This window comes from Podarcis melisellensis (assembly GCF_964234715.1).
Source record: "Podarcis melisellensis genome assembly, chromosome: 2".
Lineage (NCBI taxonomy): Eukaryota > Metazoa > Chordata > Lepidosauria > Squamata > Lacertidae > Podarcis > Podarcis melisellensis.
In genome coordinates this window covers 112,614,853-112,636,021 of record NC_138529.1, presented here as the reverse complement: position 1 = coordinate 112,636,021, position 21,169 = coordinate 112,614,853, and the positions used below count along the sequence as shown (strand labels likewise).

The following is a 21,169-nucleotide window of genomic DNA, read 5'->3' as shown; positions in this document are numbered from 1 at the left end:
TCCATAATCCAGCGCATGTTTGCAATTTGGTCTCTGGTTCCTCTGCCTCTTCTAAATCCAGCTTGCACTTCTGGGAGTTCTCGGTCCACATACTGCTTGAGCCTACCTTGTAGAATTTTAAGCATAACCTTGCTAGCGTGTGAAATGAGTGCGATTGTGCGGTAGTTGGAGCATTCTTTGGCACTGCCCTTCTTTGGGATTGGGATGTAGACTGATCTTTTCCAATCCTCTGGCCACTGCTGAGTTTTCCAAACTTGCTGGCATATTGAGTGTAGCACCTTAACAGCATCATCTTTTAAAATTTTAAATAGTTCAGCTGGAATACCATCACTTCCACTGGCCTTGTTATTTACAGTGCTTTCTAAGGCCCATTTGACTTCACTCTCCAGGATGTCTGACTCAAGGTCAGCAACCACACTACCTGGGGGGTACGAGACATCCATATATTTCTGGTATAATTCCTCTGTGTATTCTTGCCACCTCTTCTCAATGTCTTCTGCTTCTGTTAGGTCCTTTCCACTTTTGTCCTTTATTATGGTAATCTTTGAACGAAATGTTCCTTTCCTATCTCCAATTTTCTTGAACAGATCTCTGGTTCTCCCCATTCTGTTGCTTTCCTCTATTTCTTTGCATTGCTCGTTTAAGAAGGCCTTCTTGTCTCTCCTTGCTATTTTTTTGGAAGTCTGCATTCAATTTCCTGTATCTTTCACTATCTCCCTCGCATTTTGCTTGCCTTCTCTCCCCCACTATTTGCAAGGCTTCGTTGGACAGCCACTTTGCTTTCTTGCATTTCTTTTTCATTGGGATGGTTTTCGTTGCTGCCTCCTGTATAATGTTGCGAGCCTCCACCCATAGTTCTTCAGGCACTCTGTCCAGCAAATCTAAATCCTTGAACCTGTTCCTCACTTCCACTGTGTATTCATAAGTGATTTGAAGCTGATGATCTGAGCCACAGTCAGCTCCAGGTCTTGTTTTTGTATAGAGCTTCTCCATCTTTGGCTGCAGAGAATATAATCAATCTGATTTCGATGCTTCCACCCAGTACGGCTTTCGCTACTCTTTTGTTAACTATAAGGGCCACTCCATTTCTTTTACAGGATTCTTGCCCACAGTAGTAGATATGATAGCCATGATAAATTCGCCCATTCCCGTCCATTTTAGTTCACTGATGCCCAGGATGTCAATATTTATTATTGCCATCTCATTTTTGACCACATCCAACTTACCCAGGTTCATGGTTCTTACATTCCAGGTTCCTATGCAATATTTTTCTTTACAGCATTGGACTTTCCTTTCGCTTCCAGGCATATCCGCAACTGAACGTCCTTTCGGCTTTGGCTCAGCCGCTTCATCAGCTCTGGATCTACTTGTACTTGTCCTCTGCTCTTCCCCAGTAGCATGTTGGACACCTTCCGACCTGAGGGGCTCATCTTCCAGTGTCATAACTTTTATATGCCTGTTGTCTTTGTCCATGGAGTTTTCCTGGCAGGGATACTGGAGTGGCTTGCCGGTTTCTCCTCCAGGTGGAACACGTTTGGTCAAAACTCTCCACTATGACCTGTCTATCTTGGGTGCCCTGCTCAGCATAGTTCATAGCTTCTCTGAGTTATTCAAGCCCCTTCACCACGGCAAGGCAGTGATCCATGAAGGAGTTGTAGTTACATCTATACAAAGTGCATAGCCTTTGACCCTCCATAGAGAAATGGGGAGGAATGAGGAGCCTGAATAGCTGAACAGAAGGAAATGTACTCTGGTAAGCTTCTGTCGATTCTTGAGGGGGCTTGATATCATTTAACTTCAAAATGTGGGAAATGTTTGTGGGGCCTCCCCCTCCCCCTGTTGCTGCTGCTGAGTGGGGCCCTGGATATGTGCCCCAAACGTTTGCCTTGATGGTAGCAGGATGGGAGAGGTCAAGTGCCCAGAATAAAAAAGAAAAAGTATTTTCTGCATCTTTATTGAACGAAATGGAAGGTCTGAAACCTCAGACTAAGTTCATGTTGACAGTATCAAAACTGTTATTCATAACCCAGTTAATATACTATATATATTTATTACTGCTGATACAAAGAGTCTATCCTTCAGAGAAATAAGGTGATTTTACATACAATATAATGCTGTCCCAAACAAACACTTTAACCAGAAAAACCTGCCTTCTGGGAGGTGGGGTAAGATGCTGAAGGAATCTATTCTATCTGGGGGGGGGAGCTCAGTGTGAAGCAGGTTCTGGAGGAATTTTACCCTTTCATATAACCAGTTATCCAGTTAATCAGTTATTAATATATTCACATATAACCAGAGATTTTTACAGTGATTTTATAATCCATGTTTGAATCATGAAAGCTTCTGCTTAGCCTAACAGCAAATTGCCTAAATCTGCAAAGCTTAGATGAACTCTGTCCCACTGCTTTCTTGCTCTCTACGAGAGGGGAAGCGATAAATCAGGAGATGCTGGTACATCTCTCCCCCCCCCCCCCGTCCAGACTAAGTCTGTACACGAAACAGGAAGGTGCTAACCGCAAATGTCCTTAAATGAACAGATGGTCGTTGGGGAGTAGCAATCAGAGTTCCTCCTTGCCTTAAGTTTCTATTCTGCACCGATAAAATCTGGGGGAAAGGTTGGCAGACGTACAGACTGAGAAAAGCAGAAGTTGGGAGAAGAACTCTTTGTACGGTCAGTTTTCACCCTGGCCACTCAGGTCCATGTCAGTCAATTTAGGCGGGAAACCCACGGTGGTTGTTGTTACAGTGTTGACAGCGAGCTGCCTATAAAAGCGTGCCGGCCAAGCTGTTTGCTGTTCAGTTCAGTTCCAGCTTACTATAAAGAACCACTTGGAGAAATCTCTGTGGCGTCTGCTATGTCCACCCACAATTTAATACTAAGTGAGATTGGAGTAGAACCATGTTTGCATGAACATGAGAAGGTAAAATATGTTCTCCATTTCAATATTTATTAAAATAATTTATTCAGTTACTCAGAAGAGTTATTAGGCTTTTTTGCTATAAGCTACTTCATACATTGTAAGAAGTGGGTCTAGAGAACCCTGGATCCCCTTCCTTAAAATACCATCTGAAGAATATTGGAGAAGCAAATAAAGAGTTTATTGAGGACAATAGGTAAAGGTAAAGGGACCCCTGACCGTGAGGTCCTGTTGAGGATGACACTGGGGTTGCGGCGCTCATCTCGCTTTACTGGCCGAGGGAGCCAGCGTACAGCTTCCGGGTCATGTGGCCAGCATGACTAAGCCGCTTCTGGCGAACCAGAGCAGTGCACGGAAACGCCATTTACCTTCCCGCTGGAGTGGTATGTAATAAAAAAATTTAAGGTCTTATATATATAATAAATGTACCAACCAAGCACATACATAGATATGTGGACCACATGTCTGGAGCAGCACAGGAAAAGCAACAACATTCAAACTTCTGTTGTAGACCGCCTTTTCTGTGATGTATGTGATGTATGGAGGGGTGGTCTTGAGCTCCAGCGCAGGGAATTTAAAAGGGCTATATAAGGGCAGGCACACCTTTGTTCTGGGTCCTCCTCCATCCTCCTGCGTGTGTGGGGAGCACCCTGTTGCAATGGTTCGATAAAGATCAGGCTTACTAGCTGCTTTGCTTCTCAATATTCTCTGGTTGGCCTCTGTTATTTTCTCCAACTGATGCAGAACCTACAAAGGACTCTACAACGGCTCTTGTGTCCCCCCCATAAGGGAATAAGGGCAGATTTTATGTTCTTGCACTTTGTACCTATTTATGTTCCTATTTATGTTCTTGCACTTTGTGCTTTCGAATTGCTAGGTTGGCAGGAGCAGAGACAGAGCAACGGGAGCTCACGTCATTGCAGGGATTCAAACTGCCAACCTTCTGATCGGCAAGCCCTAGGCTCTGTGGTTTAACCCACAGCGCCACCAGCGTCCCTTACTGAGAACAATATGGGGCTCCAAAACAGGCACAGTCCAGCTGGGGCAAAGAATGAGTTTATAATCCCTCTGCACACGTTCCTTCCCTCGTCTCCCCATTGGTTGGGTGCTGCAAGGTTTTCCTTCCCCCGATTATCAAATAACAGACAAGAGGCTGAGCGTGGAAACAAACTTCTCCCTCCTCTGAGTTGCCTCCACTTCCGGCTTCACCAGCAGAGACAAAATTGGGGCTTGCAAAGGAGGGAGGGGAGGAGGCGGGAAGGGGGGCTGCATTGTGCGGAGGCGGAGGAGGGGGCTTCTTCCTAATCAAGCCTCCTAATTAAGCGCCCTCACTCCCTGCCTCCCACGCGGGGGCTCCCATTCCCGCCCCCGCTGCCCGGGATTTCGGGTGAGTGCAAAGCCAGTGGCGGGGAAGGAGGGAAGGGGCTTTGCGAGGGGGTCCAGGATGAGAAGCCCCCGGATGGGGAGAGGCGGCCCTGCACGAGATCCGGGCGGGGAGAAGAGAAGGGAGGAAAGGGAGCTGTTTTCTTGAAGGGGGCCTGGAGGGGAGGGGGGGGGAGAAGCTTCCTCCTGCAGGGATCTGGTGCAAAGGGAGTTGCAGGGAAGGAGGCGGGAAAGGGGAGAGGGGTGGGCATTGCTGGCCACGATTGCCTTAATAAAAGTATTAATTTTAATTTTAATAAAGGCCCCTCGGAGGAGGACCTTATCATTGGGCAACAGGCGAAAGCAGGGGTTTGGCTCATTAAACAATCTATGGACTTCACAACTGAATTGGGGGGGGGGGCGGGAGGGTTGTCGTTTTTTATTTCTTATTCTGCTATGCATCTCTGTGTTTTTCTCTTGTAAGCCGCCCTGTGATCTTTGGAAGAAGGGCAGTATAGAAATGTGAAGAATCGCTGTAAAAATAGGAAGCCCTCTTGCGGTCAAGGGGGGGGGGTGGGACAGTCTAATAAGAATAACAATAAATAATTCATTACTTGCCCCCTGCCCATCTGACTGTGTTGCCTCAGCCAATCTGGGTGGCTTCCAACAAAAACACCCCAAAATTTAAAACATTGAAAACTTCTGCCAGCAGAAGACTTCCATTTTGTAGAAATGGCCTTTGAATTTAAAGAAACGCCCTCTTTAAGGAACCACGTGGTGTAAACGTGTATGTTGTCCTCTAGGTCCAAACACATAGTAAGAGCAAGCAGTGCTCCAAAGTGCTTCTCTGGTGAACTTGCCTTCTAAGTTGTTTACTCCTGACCAAAGTTCCTGTTTCCGAAAAGGACTGGAGGGGGGGTCTCCTCACCACTTTTAACCCCCCCCCACTCCCACCGCATGGAAGGCGGAGGACGTGTTCATTCACAATCCCAGTAAACCATGTGTGTATCTGAAGTGAACCAGGCGCTGCAGCTCCTTCCCCTCACTGGGCTGCTGCAAGAAAAGACAGCAGAGGAGGAAAGGAATGGGTTTGAAGGCTCTTCCTGCCTCTCTCCCCTGAGCAACAAGAGCAAAGGGTGTTTGCAAGGCAGGAGGGCAGAGGAGGAGTCAGCGAGGGCAGAGGGAGCAGTGGGCAGATCCCCCGCCTCTCCCAGGGGGTCCAGATGCAAGCAAGGGGCTTCCTTCTTCTCCATGCAAGGGCCACCCATGTATTCAGAGCAGTCCTTTGCAGATTAACTCTTAAGTTCCATGGGATCTACTCTTAGGCCACTAATGTCATACCATCCCAGCCTTAGGAAGGGAGGTGGGACAGGCAGGTGAAAGAAATTGCCAAAGGTGTTTGAAAATGAGTGGGGGCTCCTGGGAATTGGTCTTTTTGTATGCAACAACTGCAGTAAGGATGCTGATTGGCAAGGGATAGAAAGGAGATAAAATTCCATCAGAAGAGGACTGGCAAGTAAAAATCCTTCAATATATAGAAGTAGCATAGATGATGGAAAAGATAAGAAATCGATCGACCCAAAAGTTTAAAAGGGAATGAGAAAGCTATAGATAATATTTAAAACAACAGTGTCCTCTTATAAAAACTTTAGAATGCTTCAAATAACTCTCATAATTGAATAAGGTACAAAGAATTCAGACAAGATTTAACAAAGATAAAGTTTATTGAAAAATATAGGCAAGTAATTAAGAAAATTGCCAACCTACAGTTTGAAAGAACGTCAAAGTGCAAGTAGATAAATAGGTACCACTCTGGAAGGAGGGTAAATGGCGTTTCCATGCGGTACTTTAGTTCGCCAGAAGCGGCTTAGTCATGCTGGCTACATGACCCGGAAGCTGAGTGCAGACAAACGCCGGCTCCCTCCGCCAGTAAAGCGAGATGAGCATTGCAACCCCAGAATCATGTGTGACTGGACCTAATGGTCAGGGGTTGTTGTTGTTTAGTCGTTTAGTCGTGTCCGACTCTTCGTGACCCCATGGACCAGAGAACGCCAGGCACCTCTGTCCTCCACTGCCTCCCGCAGTTTGGTCAAACTCATGCTGGAAACCTCGAAAATGGTCAGGGGTACCTTTACCTAATTAAGAAAATAAATAACCTATATCAAGGAAGTCGGAAGTTGATGGCTGGAATAATTTTGTGCATTAGTGATGTATTGTTCTATTTCTTTTTGTAAAAAATGTATTGTGCTTTTTTGTTTTGTTTCTTTTCCTTTTTATAAGCTTTTGTTGTGTGTGTGTGTGTGTGTGTGTGTGTTGATTTTAAACCTATAAAGATTGAATAAACAAAATAAATAAAAAAGGAAGGGAGGTGATGAAAGGAATTGCCAAAGGTGATCGAAAATGGGTGGGGGCTCTTGGGAAGGGGGTGCCCAGTTGGGGCTTCTCCAGGGGCAGCGGAATGTCTTGGGCAGGAGAATCCCTGCAGGGGCTCTCAGACTCCCTTGGCTTCTTCTTCTTCCCTCCCTCCCAGGAAGCTGCAACTTGCTCTGGATTCTGCGCTCCTCAGGAAGCTGAACCTGCAAACCTGGCTGAGACTGAACCTGCAACCCTGGCCAGGATGGAAGGAGGAAGATGGATGGGTCACCTGGTCAGGCTGTCTCCCGCATCCCTCCCCAAAACCTCTGAGCATTCCCTCCCAGGACCCTTCAAGAAATCTGGTGAGTTCCAAGGGAGAGGAGATGGGGACAGGGATAGATGGGTGGTGGAGGGAGAAAGAGGAAAAGATGGAGAGGAGACAAATGGAAGGAAGTTCCTGACATTAAGGAGGAGGGGGGTGAGGCCTTCTGCAAAGCAGCTCCTTGTTTCTTGTATCCCTTTCATAAAGTGGTCGGGGCAGATTTTCTTCCTCCAGGATTTTAAATCTTAGGAGTTACAGTGGTTTTGGAACCACTGGTACCATTATGGTACTCAAGAATAATCGGTTCCGAAAGTCTTCCGAAACTAAAGTGTTCCAAAACCAAGGAGCGCTTTCCCATAGAAAGTAATGCAAAATGGATTAATCCGTTCCAGACTTTTAAAAACAACCCCTAAAACAGCAATTTAACATGAATTTTACTATCTAACAAGACCATCTTTAAATCTTAGGCGTTACAGTGGTACCTCGGTTCTCAAACTTAATCGGTTCCAGAAGTCTTCCAAACCCGAAGCGTTCCAAAACTAAGGCGTGCTTTCCCGTAGAAAGTAATGCAAAATGGATTAATCAATTTACTATCTAACAACCATTGATCCATAAAAAGAAAGCAATAATCAATGTTCTGTACCATAAAATAAATAAGGCAGCTTTGTAGATGATAAAAATTAAAACTATTTTTTTTTTTTGTAACTGTACTGATGATAGTCAGTGTTTGAATGGGGAGCTTTTATCCCTTTCCACAGTCAATTAATCAATAAATCAATCATAAAACAAAAAAACAAGCCTCAGTCAAAAATGAAAAAGCCACAAAAACACAAAAAATAGGAAAAAACTAAAGCAGCAAATGTCACCTCAGAACACTGCAACCAGAAACGGCTTTAATATTGATGGGGGGGGAGCTTAAATTAGCTGTGCAGGGGAACAAATGGGATGAAAAAAGCCTTGATTACGATGGAGACGACTTAAATTAGGTGCTCAAGGGTAAAAAGGAATGAAAAAAAGCCTTAATTAGGATGGGGGGCACTTAAATTTACTGCCCAACAGTAAAAATGGAGCTCAGGAGCACGTTCGGTTTCCGAGGCAAACCTCAAAAACAGGAGCACCTATTTCTGGGTTTGCAAATGATGAATCAACAGAAACATAGTGAATCTGTGGACTTCCCTTTTTTTGAAATATTTTTATTGGTTTTGACAAATACAAGTTTATATCAAAAGACATTTATATAATCATTTCATGAGATTCTCTGAATCACATGACTTCGCTCCATCCCTTTCATGGGTCCTTATATTAATTTTTCCAAAACTACATACAGTGGTACCTCCGGTTGCAAACAGGATCTGTTCCGGAGCTCCAGATGGATCCCAAGGTTTTTGCAAACCGGAGGACTGCTTCTGCACACGCACGCAGCGCAATAGAGTGCTTCTACGCATGTGAGTGGCAAAACGCGGAAAAATACCAGAGGGTTACGTAACACGAGGTACCACTGTATAGATACATCTCCACAGTTTTCATTTATCTAAATTGACCATAAACTTATTTACAATAGATTCCTAAAGTCCAGCTAACGTTTTGATTTGCGTGCAGTAATCTCATAGGTCAATTATAAATTTTCCCCATTCTTTTTTAAAGTCCTTGTTTTCTTGATTCCTGAGTCTCACGGCTAATTTTGCCATTTCGGCAGAGTCCAGAAGTTTGGCTTGCGATTCTTCACTAGTTGGGATTATTGCATCTTTCTATCGTTGGAATAATAACATCTGTGCAGCTGTTGCCGCATACATAGTCTTTCCTGGTCTTTTGGGATCTCAGTACCTGTACTTCCAAATAAATAAGCTTCTAGGTTCTTAACAACTTTTATTTTAAACATTTTTTAAAAATTCATTATATACCATTTCCCGAAATGATACTGTTATCTTACATAACCACCACATATAGCAAAAGGTACCCACTTCTTCTTTACATTTCCAGCATATATTTGAACTTATTAGGAGTCAAATACCACCAGTACATCATTTTCATGTAGTTTTCTTTCAATGTACAGCAAGCTGTGAATTTCAGATTTGTTTTCCAAAGCCTCTCCCAATCTGCCATTTGTATGTTATGTCCTAAGTCCCTTTCCCATTTCGTCATAACTGATTTGACCTGTTCATCCTTTGTATACCATTCTAGGAGCAAGTTATACATTTTAGACAGATCTTTTTATGTTACTTGCTAAGAGTTCTTTTTGAAATTGTGATGTCTCATAATTAAACCTTTCTTTTTGTCTATCTTAAAGATATCGTTTAGTTGATGGTACTGTAACCAGTCAGTTACAGCTTCCCTTATCTCTTCAAAATCTTTTAATTTCAGTTGGTTTTCAACTTCAGTTAACAGCTCTGTATAAGTCGGCCGATTACTTCTCATATTCAATTTTTTTCAGAGATATTGCTTCCAAGGGAGAAAGCCACCAGGGTTTTTTACTAAAGCAAATTTTTATACTTCTCTCATACCCTACAAATTGTTTTTCTTACTATATGGTTCTGAAAAGCTCTATACACCTTGGCCTTTTCCTACCATAAATATGCATGCTATCCATTATTTGTGTCCTTCCAGATCTAAAATACAGTATCTGTGTTTTCCAATGTAATCCATTCCTGGTTCTAGCAGATACAGGATGTTTCATAATAAAGTTTCAAACCCGGCAGGGCAAAATCTCCTCTGTCTCTTACATCTCTTAATAATTTATTTTTAATCCTTGATTTTGTCCCTTGGATAGCTTGAAAAAGAGGATTAGACTGATGTCTGTGCTCTGCCCTTGTGGTCCTAGGCAATAATTCTTCTTAATACTAGTTCCTGGAAAGCACAGGAAGGCAGAGGGCTCTTGTACTCAAATCCTGCTTGCTGGTGTCCCACAGGCATTTAGTTGACAACTGTGAGAACAGGATGCTGGACTAGGTGGGCCTTTGCCCAATTGAACAGGCTCTTCTTATGTTCTAATACAGACATCCCCAAACTTGGCCCTCCAGATGTTTTGGGACTACAACTCCCATCATCCATAGCTAACAGGACCAGTGGTCTGGGATGATGTGAATTGTAGTCCCAAAACATCTGGAGGGCCAAGTTTGGGGGTGCCTGTTCTAAGATATTGAAATATTTCTACAGTTACATGTGGCACAGTAATACGAAAATTTGACTTCTTAGTCATAGGAGAGACTGCTACTTGAGCCTCTGATCCTTTCCTCCCTGGACAAAGAGAAATACAGAGATGTGTCTAAGAAGCCAATTCCACCACAGATTATAAAATAATGTAGTTTATTAAGTGTGAATGATCATGTGTTTTTCTTGCCATTATCTCATCTGCATTCCTAAAAGTTTGGAACATAGAGAGGACAGTGGAGAAAGGGGACAGTGTTAAAATAAGAGAAGGTGCATACTGGGATTGAAATGTGTTCAGTTCCTTTCTTGTCTTTCCTGAAAGTCTTAACAGGATTCTCTTCCCCCTCCCCCACTCCCAAACAGGTGAGGAAGACGATGGCCAGAATTCTATGGAGCCATCTGTGACTTCATTGGGAAGAACAAAGAAACAGTTTAAATGCATGGAATGTGGGATGTGTTTTAGTCACAGTGGAAGACTGAGGACACATCAACGAATTCACATAGAGGAGAAACCATTTAAATGTAAGGACTATCAAAAGAGATTCAGGGAAAATGGAACTCTTAGAAAACATCAACAAACTCACACAGTGGATAAACCATTTGAATGTATTGAATGTGCAAAGTGCTTCAGTCGAAATGGAAAGCTTAGAATACACCAACGAACTCACACGGGGGAGAAACCATTTCAATGTATTGAATGTGGAAAGAGCTTCAGTGAAAGTAGAGCACTAAGAAAACATCAACGAACTCAGACGGGGGAGAAACCATTTAAATGTATAGAGTGTGGAAAGAGCTTCAGTAGAAGTGAACACCTTAGAATACACCAACGAACTCACACGGGGGAGAAACCATTTGAATGTATTGAATGTGGAAAGCGCTTCAGTGTAAATGGAAACCTTATAAATCATCAACGAACTCACACGGGAGAGAAACCATTTGAATGTATTGAATGTGGAAAGTGCTTCAGTCGAGATGGAACACTTAGAATACACCAACTAACTCACACGGGGGAGAAACCATTTAAATGTATTGAATGTGGAAAGTGCTTCAGTCGATATGGAACACTTAGAATGCACCAACGAACTCACACAGGGGAGAAACCATTTAAATGTATTGAATGTGGAAAGAGCTTCAGTGAAAGTGGAGCACTAAGAAAACATCAACAAACTCACACGGGGGAGAAACCATTTAAATGTATTGAATGTGGAAAGAGGTTCAGTAGAAGTGAACATCTAAGAATACACCAACGAACTCACACAGGGGAGAAACCATTTAAATGTATTGAATGTGGAAAGAGCTTCAGTCACAATGGACACCTTAGAAGCCATCAACTAACTCACACGGGCGAGAAACCATTTAAATGTACTGAATGTGGAAAGAGCTTCAGTGAAAGTGGAGACCTTAGAGTACACCACCGAACTCACACGGGGGAGAAACCATTTGAATGTACTGAATGTGGAAAGAGCTTCAGTGAAAGTGGAAACCTTAGAAGGCACCAACGAACTCACACGGGGGAGAAACCATTTGAATGTATTGAATGTGGAAAGAGCTTCAGTCGAAATGGAACACTTAGAATACACCAACAAACTCACACAGGGGAGACACCATTTAAATGTATTGAATGTGGAAAGAGCTTCAGTCAATATGGACACCTTAGAATACACCAACGAACTCACACAGGAGAGAAACCATTTAAGTGTATTGAATGTGGAAAGAGCTTCAGTCAAAATGGACACCTTAGAAGCCATCAACTAACTCACACAGGGGAGAAACCATTTAAATGTACTGAATGTGGAAAGTGCTTCAGTCAAACTAGAACACTTAGAATGCACCAACGAACTCACATGCGGGAGAAACCATTTAAATGTATTGAATGTGGAAATAGCTTCAGTCGATATGGAAACCTTAGAATACACCAACGAACTCACACAGGGGAGAAACCATTTAAATGTATTCAATGTGGAAAGAGCTTCAGTCGATACGGAAACCTTAGAAGCCATCAACTAACTCACACGGGGGAGAAACCATTTGAATGTATTGAATGTGGAAAGTGCTTCAGTCAAAATGGACACCTTAGAAGCCATCAACTAACTCACATGGGGGAGAAACAATTTAAATGTATTGAATGTGGAACGAGCTTCAGTGAAAGTGGACACCTTAGAAAACACCAAAAAATTCACACGGTGAGAAACCATTTAAATGTATTGAATGTGGAAAGTGCTTCAGTCAAAATGGAACACTTAGAATACACCAACGAACTCACACAGGCAAGAAACCATTTAAATGCATTGAATGTGGAAAGAGCTTCAGTGAAAGTGGAGACCTTAGAGGACACCACCGAACTCACCCAGGGGAGACATCATTTAAATGTATTGAATGTGGAAAGAGCTTCAGTGAAAGTGGACACCTTAGAAGACACCAAAAAAATCACACGGTGAGAAACCATTTAAATGTATTGAATGTGGAAAGTGCTTCAGTCAAAATGGAATACTTAGAATACACCAACGAACTCACACAGGCAAGAAACCATTTAAATGCATTGAATGTGGAAAGAGCTTCAGTGAAAGTTGACACCTTAGAAGACACCAACGAACTCACACGCGGGAGAAACCATTTAAATGTACTGAATGTGGAAAGAGCTTCAGTCAAAATGGACACCTTAGGAAACATCAACGAACTCACACGGGAGAAACCATTTAAATGTAAAGAATGTGGAAAGAGCTTCTTTCCATATCGACACCTTATAAGACACCAACTAACACATGGGGAAGAAACCATTTTAATGTATGGCATGTGGAAGGAGCTGCAGCAAAAGTAGAGCACTTAGAACACACCAACTAACTCATACAGGGGAGAAACCATTGGAACGTATTGAATGTGGGAAGAGCTTCAACAGGGAGGATAAACTTACATTACACTGGCGAACTCCCAAAGGGGAGTAGCTTAAGTCAATATGGAACCTTAGGAAACATCCGCTAACTCACATAGGGAAAACTAGATTTATGGAACGTGGGAAAAGCTTCAGAGGGAGTGGAGAACTTAATATTCATAATATAATTCACATAGGCGAGAAACCATTTAAAAAAAAGAGAGAGAAACCATAAAAATGTATGGAGTTTTCCACTCAGGTTTCCCAGATTTCCTGGAAAGTGAAGATGATTGTCAAGTCTCTGGATGTACGGAAAAGAATTTCAATAATAAAAAATAATTTCAATAATAATAATAATATTTTGTATTTGTACCACGCCCATCTGGCTGGATTTCCCCCGCCAATCTGGGTGGCTTTCAACAAAATATTGAAATACAATAGTCCTTCAGATATTAAAAGCTTCCCTAAACAGGACAGCCTTCAGATGTCTTTTAAAGTCTGGTGGCACATCTGGTGGGAAGGTATTCCACAGGGAGGGCACCACTACCGAGAAGACCCTCTGCCTGGTTCCCTGTAACTTCGCTTCTCACAGTGAGGGAACCGCCAGAAGGCTTTTGATACTGGACCTCCATGTCCAGGCAGATCGATGGGGGTGGAGACTCTCCTCCCGTCACCAGTCTAGCTGCCGCATTCTGGATTAGTTGTTGTTTCCGGACCACTTACAAAGGTAGCCCCACGTAGAGTGCATTGCAGTACTCCAAGTGGGAGATAACTGGAGCATGCACTACTCTGGCAAGACAGTCTGCGTGCAGATAGGGTCTCAGCCTGCGTACCAGATGGAGCTGGTAAACAGCTGCCCTGGACACAGAATTGACCTGTGCCTCCATGGACAGCTATGAGACCAAAATGACTCCCAGTCTGCGCACCTGGTCCTTTAGGGGCACAGTTACCCCATTCAGGACCAGGGAGTCCTCCACACCTGCCTGCCTCCTGTCCCTCCAAAACAGGACATCTGCCTTATCAGCATTCAACTTTAATATGTTAGCCGCCATCCATCCTCCAACCACCTCCAGGAACTCACACAGGACTTCCACCATCTTCACTGGTTCTGATTTGAAAGAGAGGTTGAGCTGGGTATCCGCATACTGATGAACACCCAGCCCAAACCCCCTGATCTCTCCCAGTGGCTTCATATAGATGTTGAAAAGCATGTGGAGAGGACGGAACCCTGAGGCACCCCACAAGTGAGAGCTCAGGGGTCTGAACACTGAACCCCCAACACCACTTTCTGAACATGCCCCAGTGTATAACAGTGCCTCTAGCTCCCAGCCCCTCTAGACGGTCCAGAAGAATGTTATGGCCGATGGTGTCAAAAGCCTCTGAAAGATCCAGCAGAACTAGGAAACGGCTCTCACCTTTGTCCCTAGCCCGCCGGAGATCATCGACCAGCGTGCCCAGGTCTGTTTCAGTCGCATGATGAGGCCTGAATCCCAACTGGAAGGGATCCAAATGGTCCACATCTTCCAGGCTTCCCTGGAGTTGTTCAGCAACCACCCACTCAATCACCTTGCCAAAGAATGGAAGATTTGAGACTGGGCGATAGTTGGTCGTATTGGCTGGGTCTAAAGATTTATTTTTTTTTAAGAAGCAATTTAATACAGTGGTTCCTCGGGTTAAATATGCTTCAGGTTACATACTCCGATAACCCAGAAATATTACCTTGGGTTAAGAACTTTCCTTCAGGTTGAGAACAAAAATCGTACAGCGGCAGCAGGAGGCCCGATTAGCTAAAGTGGTGCTTCAGGTGAAGAACAGTTTCACATTAAGAACAGACCTCCAGAATGAATTAAGTTCTTAACCAGAGGTACCACTGTAACTGCCTCTTTGAGTGTGTCTGGGAAGGCTCCCTCACAGAGAGAAGCATTCACCACCCCACGGAGCCCATCGCCCAGCCCTTCCCAGCTAGCTTTTATGAGCCAAGATGGGCAAGGATCAAGGAGACAGGTGGTTGGTTTCACTCGTCCAAGCAGCCTGTCCACATCCTCGGACGTAACAGATTGGCATTGATCCCACGCAACCTTACTAGACAGGACTCTAGCACTCCCCAGCCCCCGCCCTGCTCCCACGGGGGAGTCTACCTCTCTGAATCTGAGTGACTTTATCTGCAAAAAAACTTTGCAAAATCATTGCAGGAGATCATGTGCCCGTGCCAGGCCCCATTGCATCAGATGGTTCCATTAAATTGCAAACCACCTGAAAGAGTCTCCTGCTGCTGTTTTCTGCAGATGCAATAGAGGGGGTGAAGAAGGTTTTCTTCACCTTCGCTATCGCCATTTGGTAGGATCAACGTTGAGCTCTAACCCATGTCCGGTCAGATTCAGAATGAGGTTTCTGCCACTGGTGCTCTAGCCGTCTCGTTGCCCTCAGATCCATGGAAAACCATGGGGCTGTCCGGGCTCCATGCAATCGGAGAGGGCGCTTTGGAGCCAGACAGTCAATAGTCCTGGTTAACTGCACATTCCAATGTGCCACCAGGGAATCAGCTGAAAGGCCATCAGCATGGGATAAAACATCACCTACCACTCTCTGGAAACCATTTGGATCCATTAAGTGGCAGGGGCGGACCATCCAAATCGGTCCCATGTCCCTGCAGAGGGGAAGGGTTCTGGAGAAGTCCAGTTGCACCAGGAAGTGATCTGACCATGGCACTTCTTTAGATTCGCTTTTACTTAGTGTCAGATCACCAACATCCATAGAGGTGAACACCAGGTCTAAGGCATGTCCGCGGCTATGAGTTGGGCCAAACTTACTCAGGGACAGCCCCATGGAAGCCATGTTTTCCACAAAGTCCCAATCGGCCCCTTATAAGGTTGTGTCGGTGTGAATGTTATAATTCCCCTGGACAACCAAACTAGGTGTCTCCAGGAGAACATCTGCCACAACCTGAAGCAGTTCAGGCAGGGAATTCTTGGTGCAGCGGGGAAATCGGTACACCAAAAGGAATCCTGTACTGCCCCTATTGTCCAACTTCAAGAACATGCACTCAGAGAACTGGGTCTTCCCAATAGGATGCCTGGTGCAAATTAATGACTTCCTACAAATCACTGCAAACCACCACCCCCTCCCTGCCCACATGACTTGGGTTGCTGTGCGTAAGAGAAACCTGGTGGACAAGCAGCGGCAAGGACAGGTCCATTACTGCATACAAAAATATTCTTTTGGGATGTCTGTTAATAGCCCCCCAAAAAAATTTCTGGTTTTTTGGGGAAAGTATGTCATAACATTTTATTTAATTCTTCATTAATGGTATCCCAAATTTATTTAATTTTAGGGCACGTCCACCACTAATGGGAGAAATTCCTTTCTTTAAGTTTGCACCTCCAACACTTTCCACTGGTGTTTTGGTACATTTTAGCCAATTTCGAGGGTTTAAGATACCATCTGTACATCATTTTTTTTAAAAAAAATTATTTTATTGTATAACATGCTGTAAATCTTATGTCTCTTTTCCATAAGTTTTCCCATTTTTCTAAATCAATTGTATGACCAAAATCTTGAGCCCATTGACCATGACACCTTTAACCCCTTTGTCTTTTAGGTGCCAATTTAATAATAGTTTATACAATTTGGATAAATTTTTATCATCATTTATAATCAATTCTTTGTCTATTTCAAATAATTTTGTATCAAATCCATTTACTTTCTTGTCTCCCTCAAAAATTGCATTTAATTGATGGTATTGAAACCAGCCTATTCCTGTATGTCTTATTGTTTCAATTTTTTTTCATTTGTAATCTATTACACTGGTCAACAACAAATTTGTTGTCTGCATTTTTTCAGTTGATTTAAGACGAATCTGATGTGCTGAATCCAAAAATCACATTGGTTTTGCTGAATCAGATCAAGTTTTTGAGCTATGGCCATGTCATTTTTTTACGTTTTTGTTCACATGTACGCTTGTGTGGAGCATTTTAGAAGAAATTGGTGGGGGTAAAATGCCATGTCGAATAATTGTTTTGATTGGAAATGATTATTTTAATGACAAGAAGTATTCAGGTCCAATAGTTCTTGGTGATTATGTTGAGAAGGGATCAGTTTGAAGTCATAAAACCTTGAAATCTTCCATAAATTGGTGCGGCAAAGCATAAAGTTGGGGGATCAAAACTAAGTTAATCCTGATATTCAATCAGCACGTTGTCCTGTAGCTCATTGTTATGAAATTCCAGTGCCTATCTTCTGAGAACTTCCTGACATTAGTGACAAAGGTGCCTCCAGTGTTGAAGGACATGAAGAAGAAGTGGTTCTTGAAGATGATGCTCCACATCCATTTTCCCAAAAGGAGTTGAATGATCTAGTTCGCGACCTCAGCTTGTGAAAGGACTCTGCCGAACTGTTGGCATCCAGATTGAAGGGAAAAAACCTCCTCTCTGACAGTGCTCACATCAGCTTCTTCCGCAACAGGCATCAAGAGTACCTCCGTTTTTTTCTCAGAAGAGAAGGACTTGGTGTACTGTGCAGAAATTGCGCAGCTTCTGCTCAAGCTTGGAGTGCCACAGTACGAACCCAAAGATTGGAGACTGTTCATTGACAGCAGCAAGCGATCACTGAAATTTGTTCTGCTACACAACGGCAACCAGTTTGCCTCTATACCCCTGGCTCACTCGAGTACACTGAAGGAGAACTATGAAGCGGTAAAGTATGTGCTGGAGAAAATTGGTTATGATCAGCATAAGTGGTTTATTTGTGTTGACCTGAAGATGGTGAACTTTTTGTTGGGACAACAGTCTGGCTTCACCAAGTACCCATGTTTTCTGTGCATGTGGGATAGTAGGGACCGTGCTCAGCATTACACGAAGAAGGACTGGCCTGTGCGGGAGGAATTGGTGCCTTGCAAAGAAAGGAACGTCATCAACGACCCTCTGGTGGACAGAGACAGAATACACTTCCCACCGCTGCACATCAAGCTCAGCTTAATCAAGCAGTTCACCAAGGCTCTGGACAAGGATGGTGACTACTTCACTTACTTGTGCCAGGCTTTTCCAGGATTGACCATGGAGAAGTTGAAAGTTGGCATCTTTGATGGTCCTCAGATCCGTCAGCTCATCAGAGATCCAGAGTTCGGAAACTCAATGAACGAAGTGGAACTGGAAGCGTGGAAGGCATTTTGTTCTGGTAGTGAAGAACTTTCTTGGCAACAATAAGGCCAGAAACTACGCAGAACTTGTCAACAACATGCTGACTGCTTTCAGGAACCTGGGCTGCAACATGAGGATCAAGATGTACCACCTATTTTCACATATGGACCGGTTTCCTGAGAACCTGGGTTCAATGAGTGACGAGCAGGGGGAGAGATTCCATCAGGACATGAAAGAGATGGAGACCAGGTATCAGGGTCGCTGGGACGCAGTCATGATGGCTGACTACTGTTGGACTCTGAAGAGAGACCTCCCTGCTGCTGAGCATTCCAGGAGTTCCAAGAAATGGAAGTTCAAGCCCTTAAGTTTGAAAAATGGTGAAGCAACATGCAATTTACGTGCACTTACCTTTATCAATGCCCACCATTCAGTTTACAGTAAACCTGACCTGATGGAGAGAAACGGATGCCATTTCCTGATTCTGCAGTGCAAAAATACCCTAAATCAGTTGTAGAAATCTAGACAACATTCAAAAAGTAAAAAATTGTTGCCCAGTGTTATTTACTTCCTCTAAAAGATCTTTATACGTCAACCAATTTGAATCCATATTTTTTCTTTTTACTGCCTCTGCCTCCATTGGTGACAACCACCATGGGGTTTTTGGTTCTAATAATTTTTTGTTCCTTTTCCAAACTTCATATAAGACTTTCCTAATAATGTGATTTAGAAATCCTTTGTGGATTTTTGTTTTATTATAATCCAGGTAGCTGTGCCACCCCACTATATTATCCCAGCCCTCAATATCCAATAATTTAGTATTCTTCAAGATCATTCCTTAAGCCAGAACAGGCAGGCAGCTTCGTAGTAGATGCTAAAATCGGGCATTCCAAACCCTCCTTTGTTTTTGGTTTCTGTTAATTTAAATTTAATTCTGGTTTTTTTGCCCTGCCAAATGTATTTTGCCAAATACCTGTGCCATTCCTTAAAACAATTTAAGCCATTAAGAACAAGAATTGATTGAAAAGGGAACAGCGTTTTTGGTAAAACTACCATCTTGATTGTAGAAATTTTCTCCACAATGTGAGTTTTAATTTACTCCAGGTTTCTAAGTCTTTCCTAATTTTGTTCCATACCTTAATATAAATGTCTTTCTATAAATTAATGTTTCTCATGGTTATCCAAATTCCTAAATACTTTGCTCTGTTAGTAATTTTAAGTCCTGTTTCTATTTCTAACTTTCCTTCTTGTTCTATTAGTAATTCTCTGTATGTTGGCCGTATTCCTTTCATTGTTGACATGTTAAGTGATAGTGCTTCAATGGGTGATAGCCACCATGGAGTTTGGGGTTCCAATAATTCTTTGTATTTCCCCCATACCTTTATTAAAAACTTATTATAGTATTGTCGAGTCCTTTGTGTACTTTCCCCCCCCCATACCACAAATATGCATGCCAACCAAATATGCTGTCATGTCCTTCCAGTTCTATTGCCTCTTCTTTCTCCAGTTTAATCCAATCCCAAATCCGAGTAAGACAAGCTGCTTCATAGTAAATTTTGAGATCTGGAAGGTAAAAGCCTCCCCTTTCTTTTAAGTCTGAGTTTTGTATTTTATTCTTGGCCTTGTTTTTTCCAATATTACTACAATACTCTAGAGCAGCCTTTTTCAACCTGTGGGCCCCCAGATGTTGCTGAACTACAACTCCCATCACCCCTAGCTAGCAAGGCCAGAGCTCAGGGATGATGGGAATTGTAGTCCAACAACATCTGGGAACCCACAGGTTGAGAACCGCTGCTCTAGAGGGTTTTCTGTTGTAAATATTAGATTGTCTGAAAAGGCTCTGACCTTATAGGCCCTTTGTCCAACTTTAATTCCTTCTATTCTAGGGCCTTCTCTTACTGCTTTCAAATATACTTCCAGAAGCGTGATAAAGAGGAGAGGAGAAAGAGGGCAGCCCTGTCTTGTTCCCTTAGAGATATTAAAACCTTCTGATGTTTCACCATTTATAATTAGTCTGACCTTTTGGGAATTATAAATCGCTTTTATACCACTACATATTTTCTCACCGAAACTCATCATTTCCAAAGTTTTTTGCATGAATGCCCCCAAAACATTATCCAATGCTTTCTCCGCATCCACCAAGATCAGGGCTGCCTTTTTATTAGCTGGTATCATTTCTAGGTATTCTATTGTATCTACTACCAACCTTACGTTGCTGTAAATTTGTCTTCTGTGTAGGAAGCCTGACTGATCTTTCTTTATTAATCTTGCCAGGATCTTTTTCAATTTATTGGCTAATTTTTTTGCAAATAATTTATAATCTGAATTTAGAAATGAGATTGGTCTATAATTTTTAATTTACTCTAAATTGGATCCATATTTCAGTATCAATGTAATTAGAGCCTCTTGCCATGATTCTGGCCATTGTCCTCCTTCTAAAATTTTGTTCATTATTTTTTCTAACACCGGTAATATGGTCTCTTCCAATTTTTTGTAATTCTTTATAGAAATACCATCTGGACCAGGGACTTTACCATTCTTAGAAGTCATAATTCCTTCTTTTATTTCATTTATATTAATAGGGGTATTTAAGTATTCTTTCTCTTATTTTTGGCAATCTATTGTTTATTTTAAAAATTCCTATTTTTTCGTCAAGTTCTTCCAGCTCACTTCCATTTCTGTTGTTGTTTTGCAGCAGATTTAGTTAATGTGAAAGCACAAAACAACCACAAAGAATCTTGAGGCAGGTTACACATTTATTCCAGTTCAGTCTTTGGTTACTGACATTTCTATCCCACAACCCTATCCACCTAGCAGACCGCCTCTGTCCCCTGGCCCTACAAGCCCATCAGTAACATTTTCTGCAGAGACACTGGGGATTGTTCCATGACAGTTGTCACTTGCTGACAATGCAGAAGGAAGCCACCTTGATGCACCCAGAAGATACCAGGTGTTGGTTGTAGTTACGTCTATACAAAGTGCATAGCCTTTGACCCTCCATAGAGAAATGGGGAGGAATGAGGAGCCTGAATAGCTGAACAGAAGGAAATGTACCCTGGTAAGC

General features: G+C 42.9%; 1 protein-coding gene across 1 annotated transcript in view; it reads left to right on the top strand.

The window, feature by feature from the left end:
- LOC309363223 (uncharacterized protein) overlaps positions 1 to 19,508 on the top strand; it is a 104,525-nt gene extending 85,017 nt beyond the window's left edge. Inside the window, exons 4-7 of the mRNA XM_081899329.1 lie at positions 10,670 to 12,371; positions 14,401 to 14,431; positions 17,435 to 18,139; positions 18,181 to 19,508. Of these exons, the coding sequence (XP_081755455.1) occupies positions 10,670 to 12,371; positions 14,401 to 14,431; positions 17,435 to 18,139; positions 18,181 to 18,182 (2,440 nt within the window). The 3' untranslated portion in view covers positions 18,183 to 19,508. The remainder of the gene's footprint in view (positions 1 to 10,669; positions 12,372 to 14,400; positions 14,432 to 17,434; positions 18,140 to 18,180) is intronic.
- Positions 19,509 to 21,169: the final 1,661 nt, after the last annotated feature.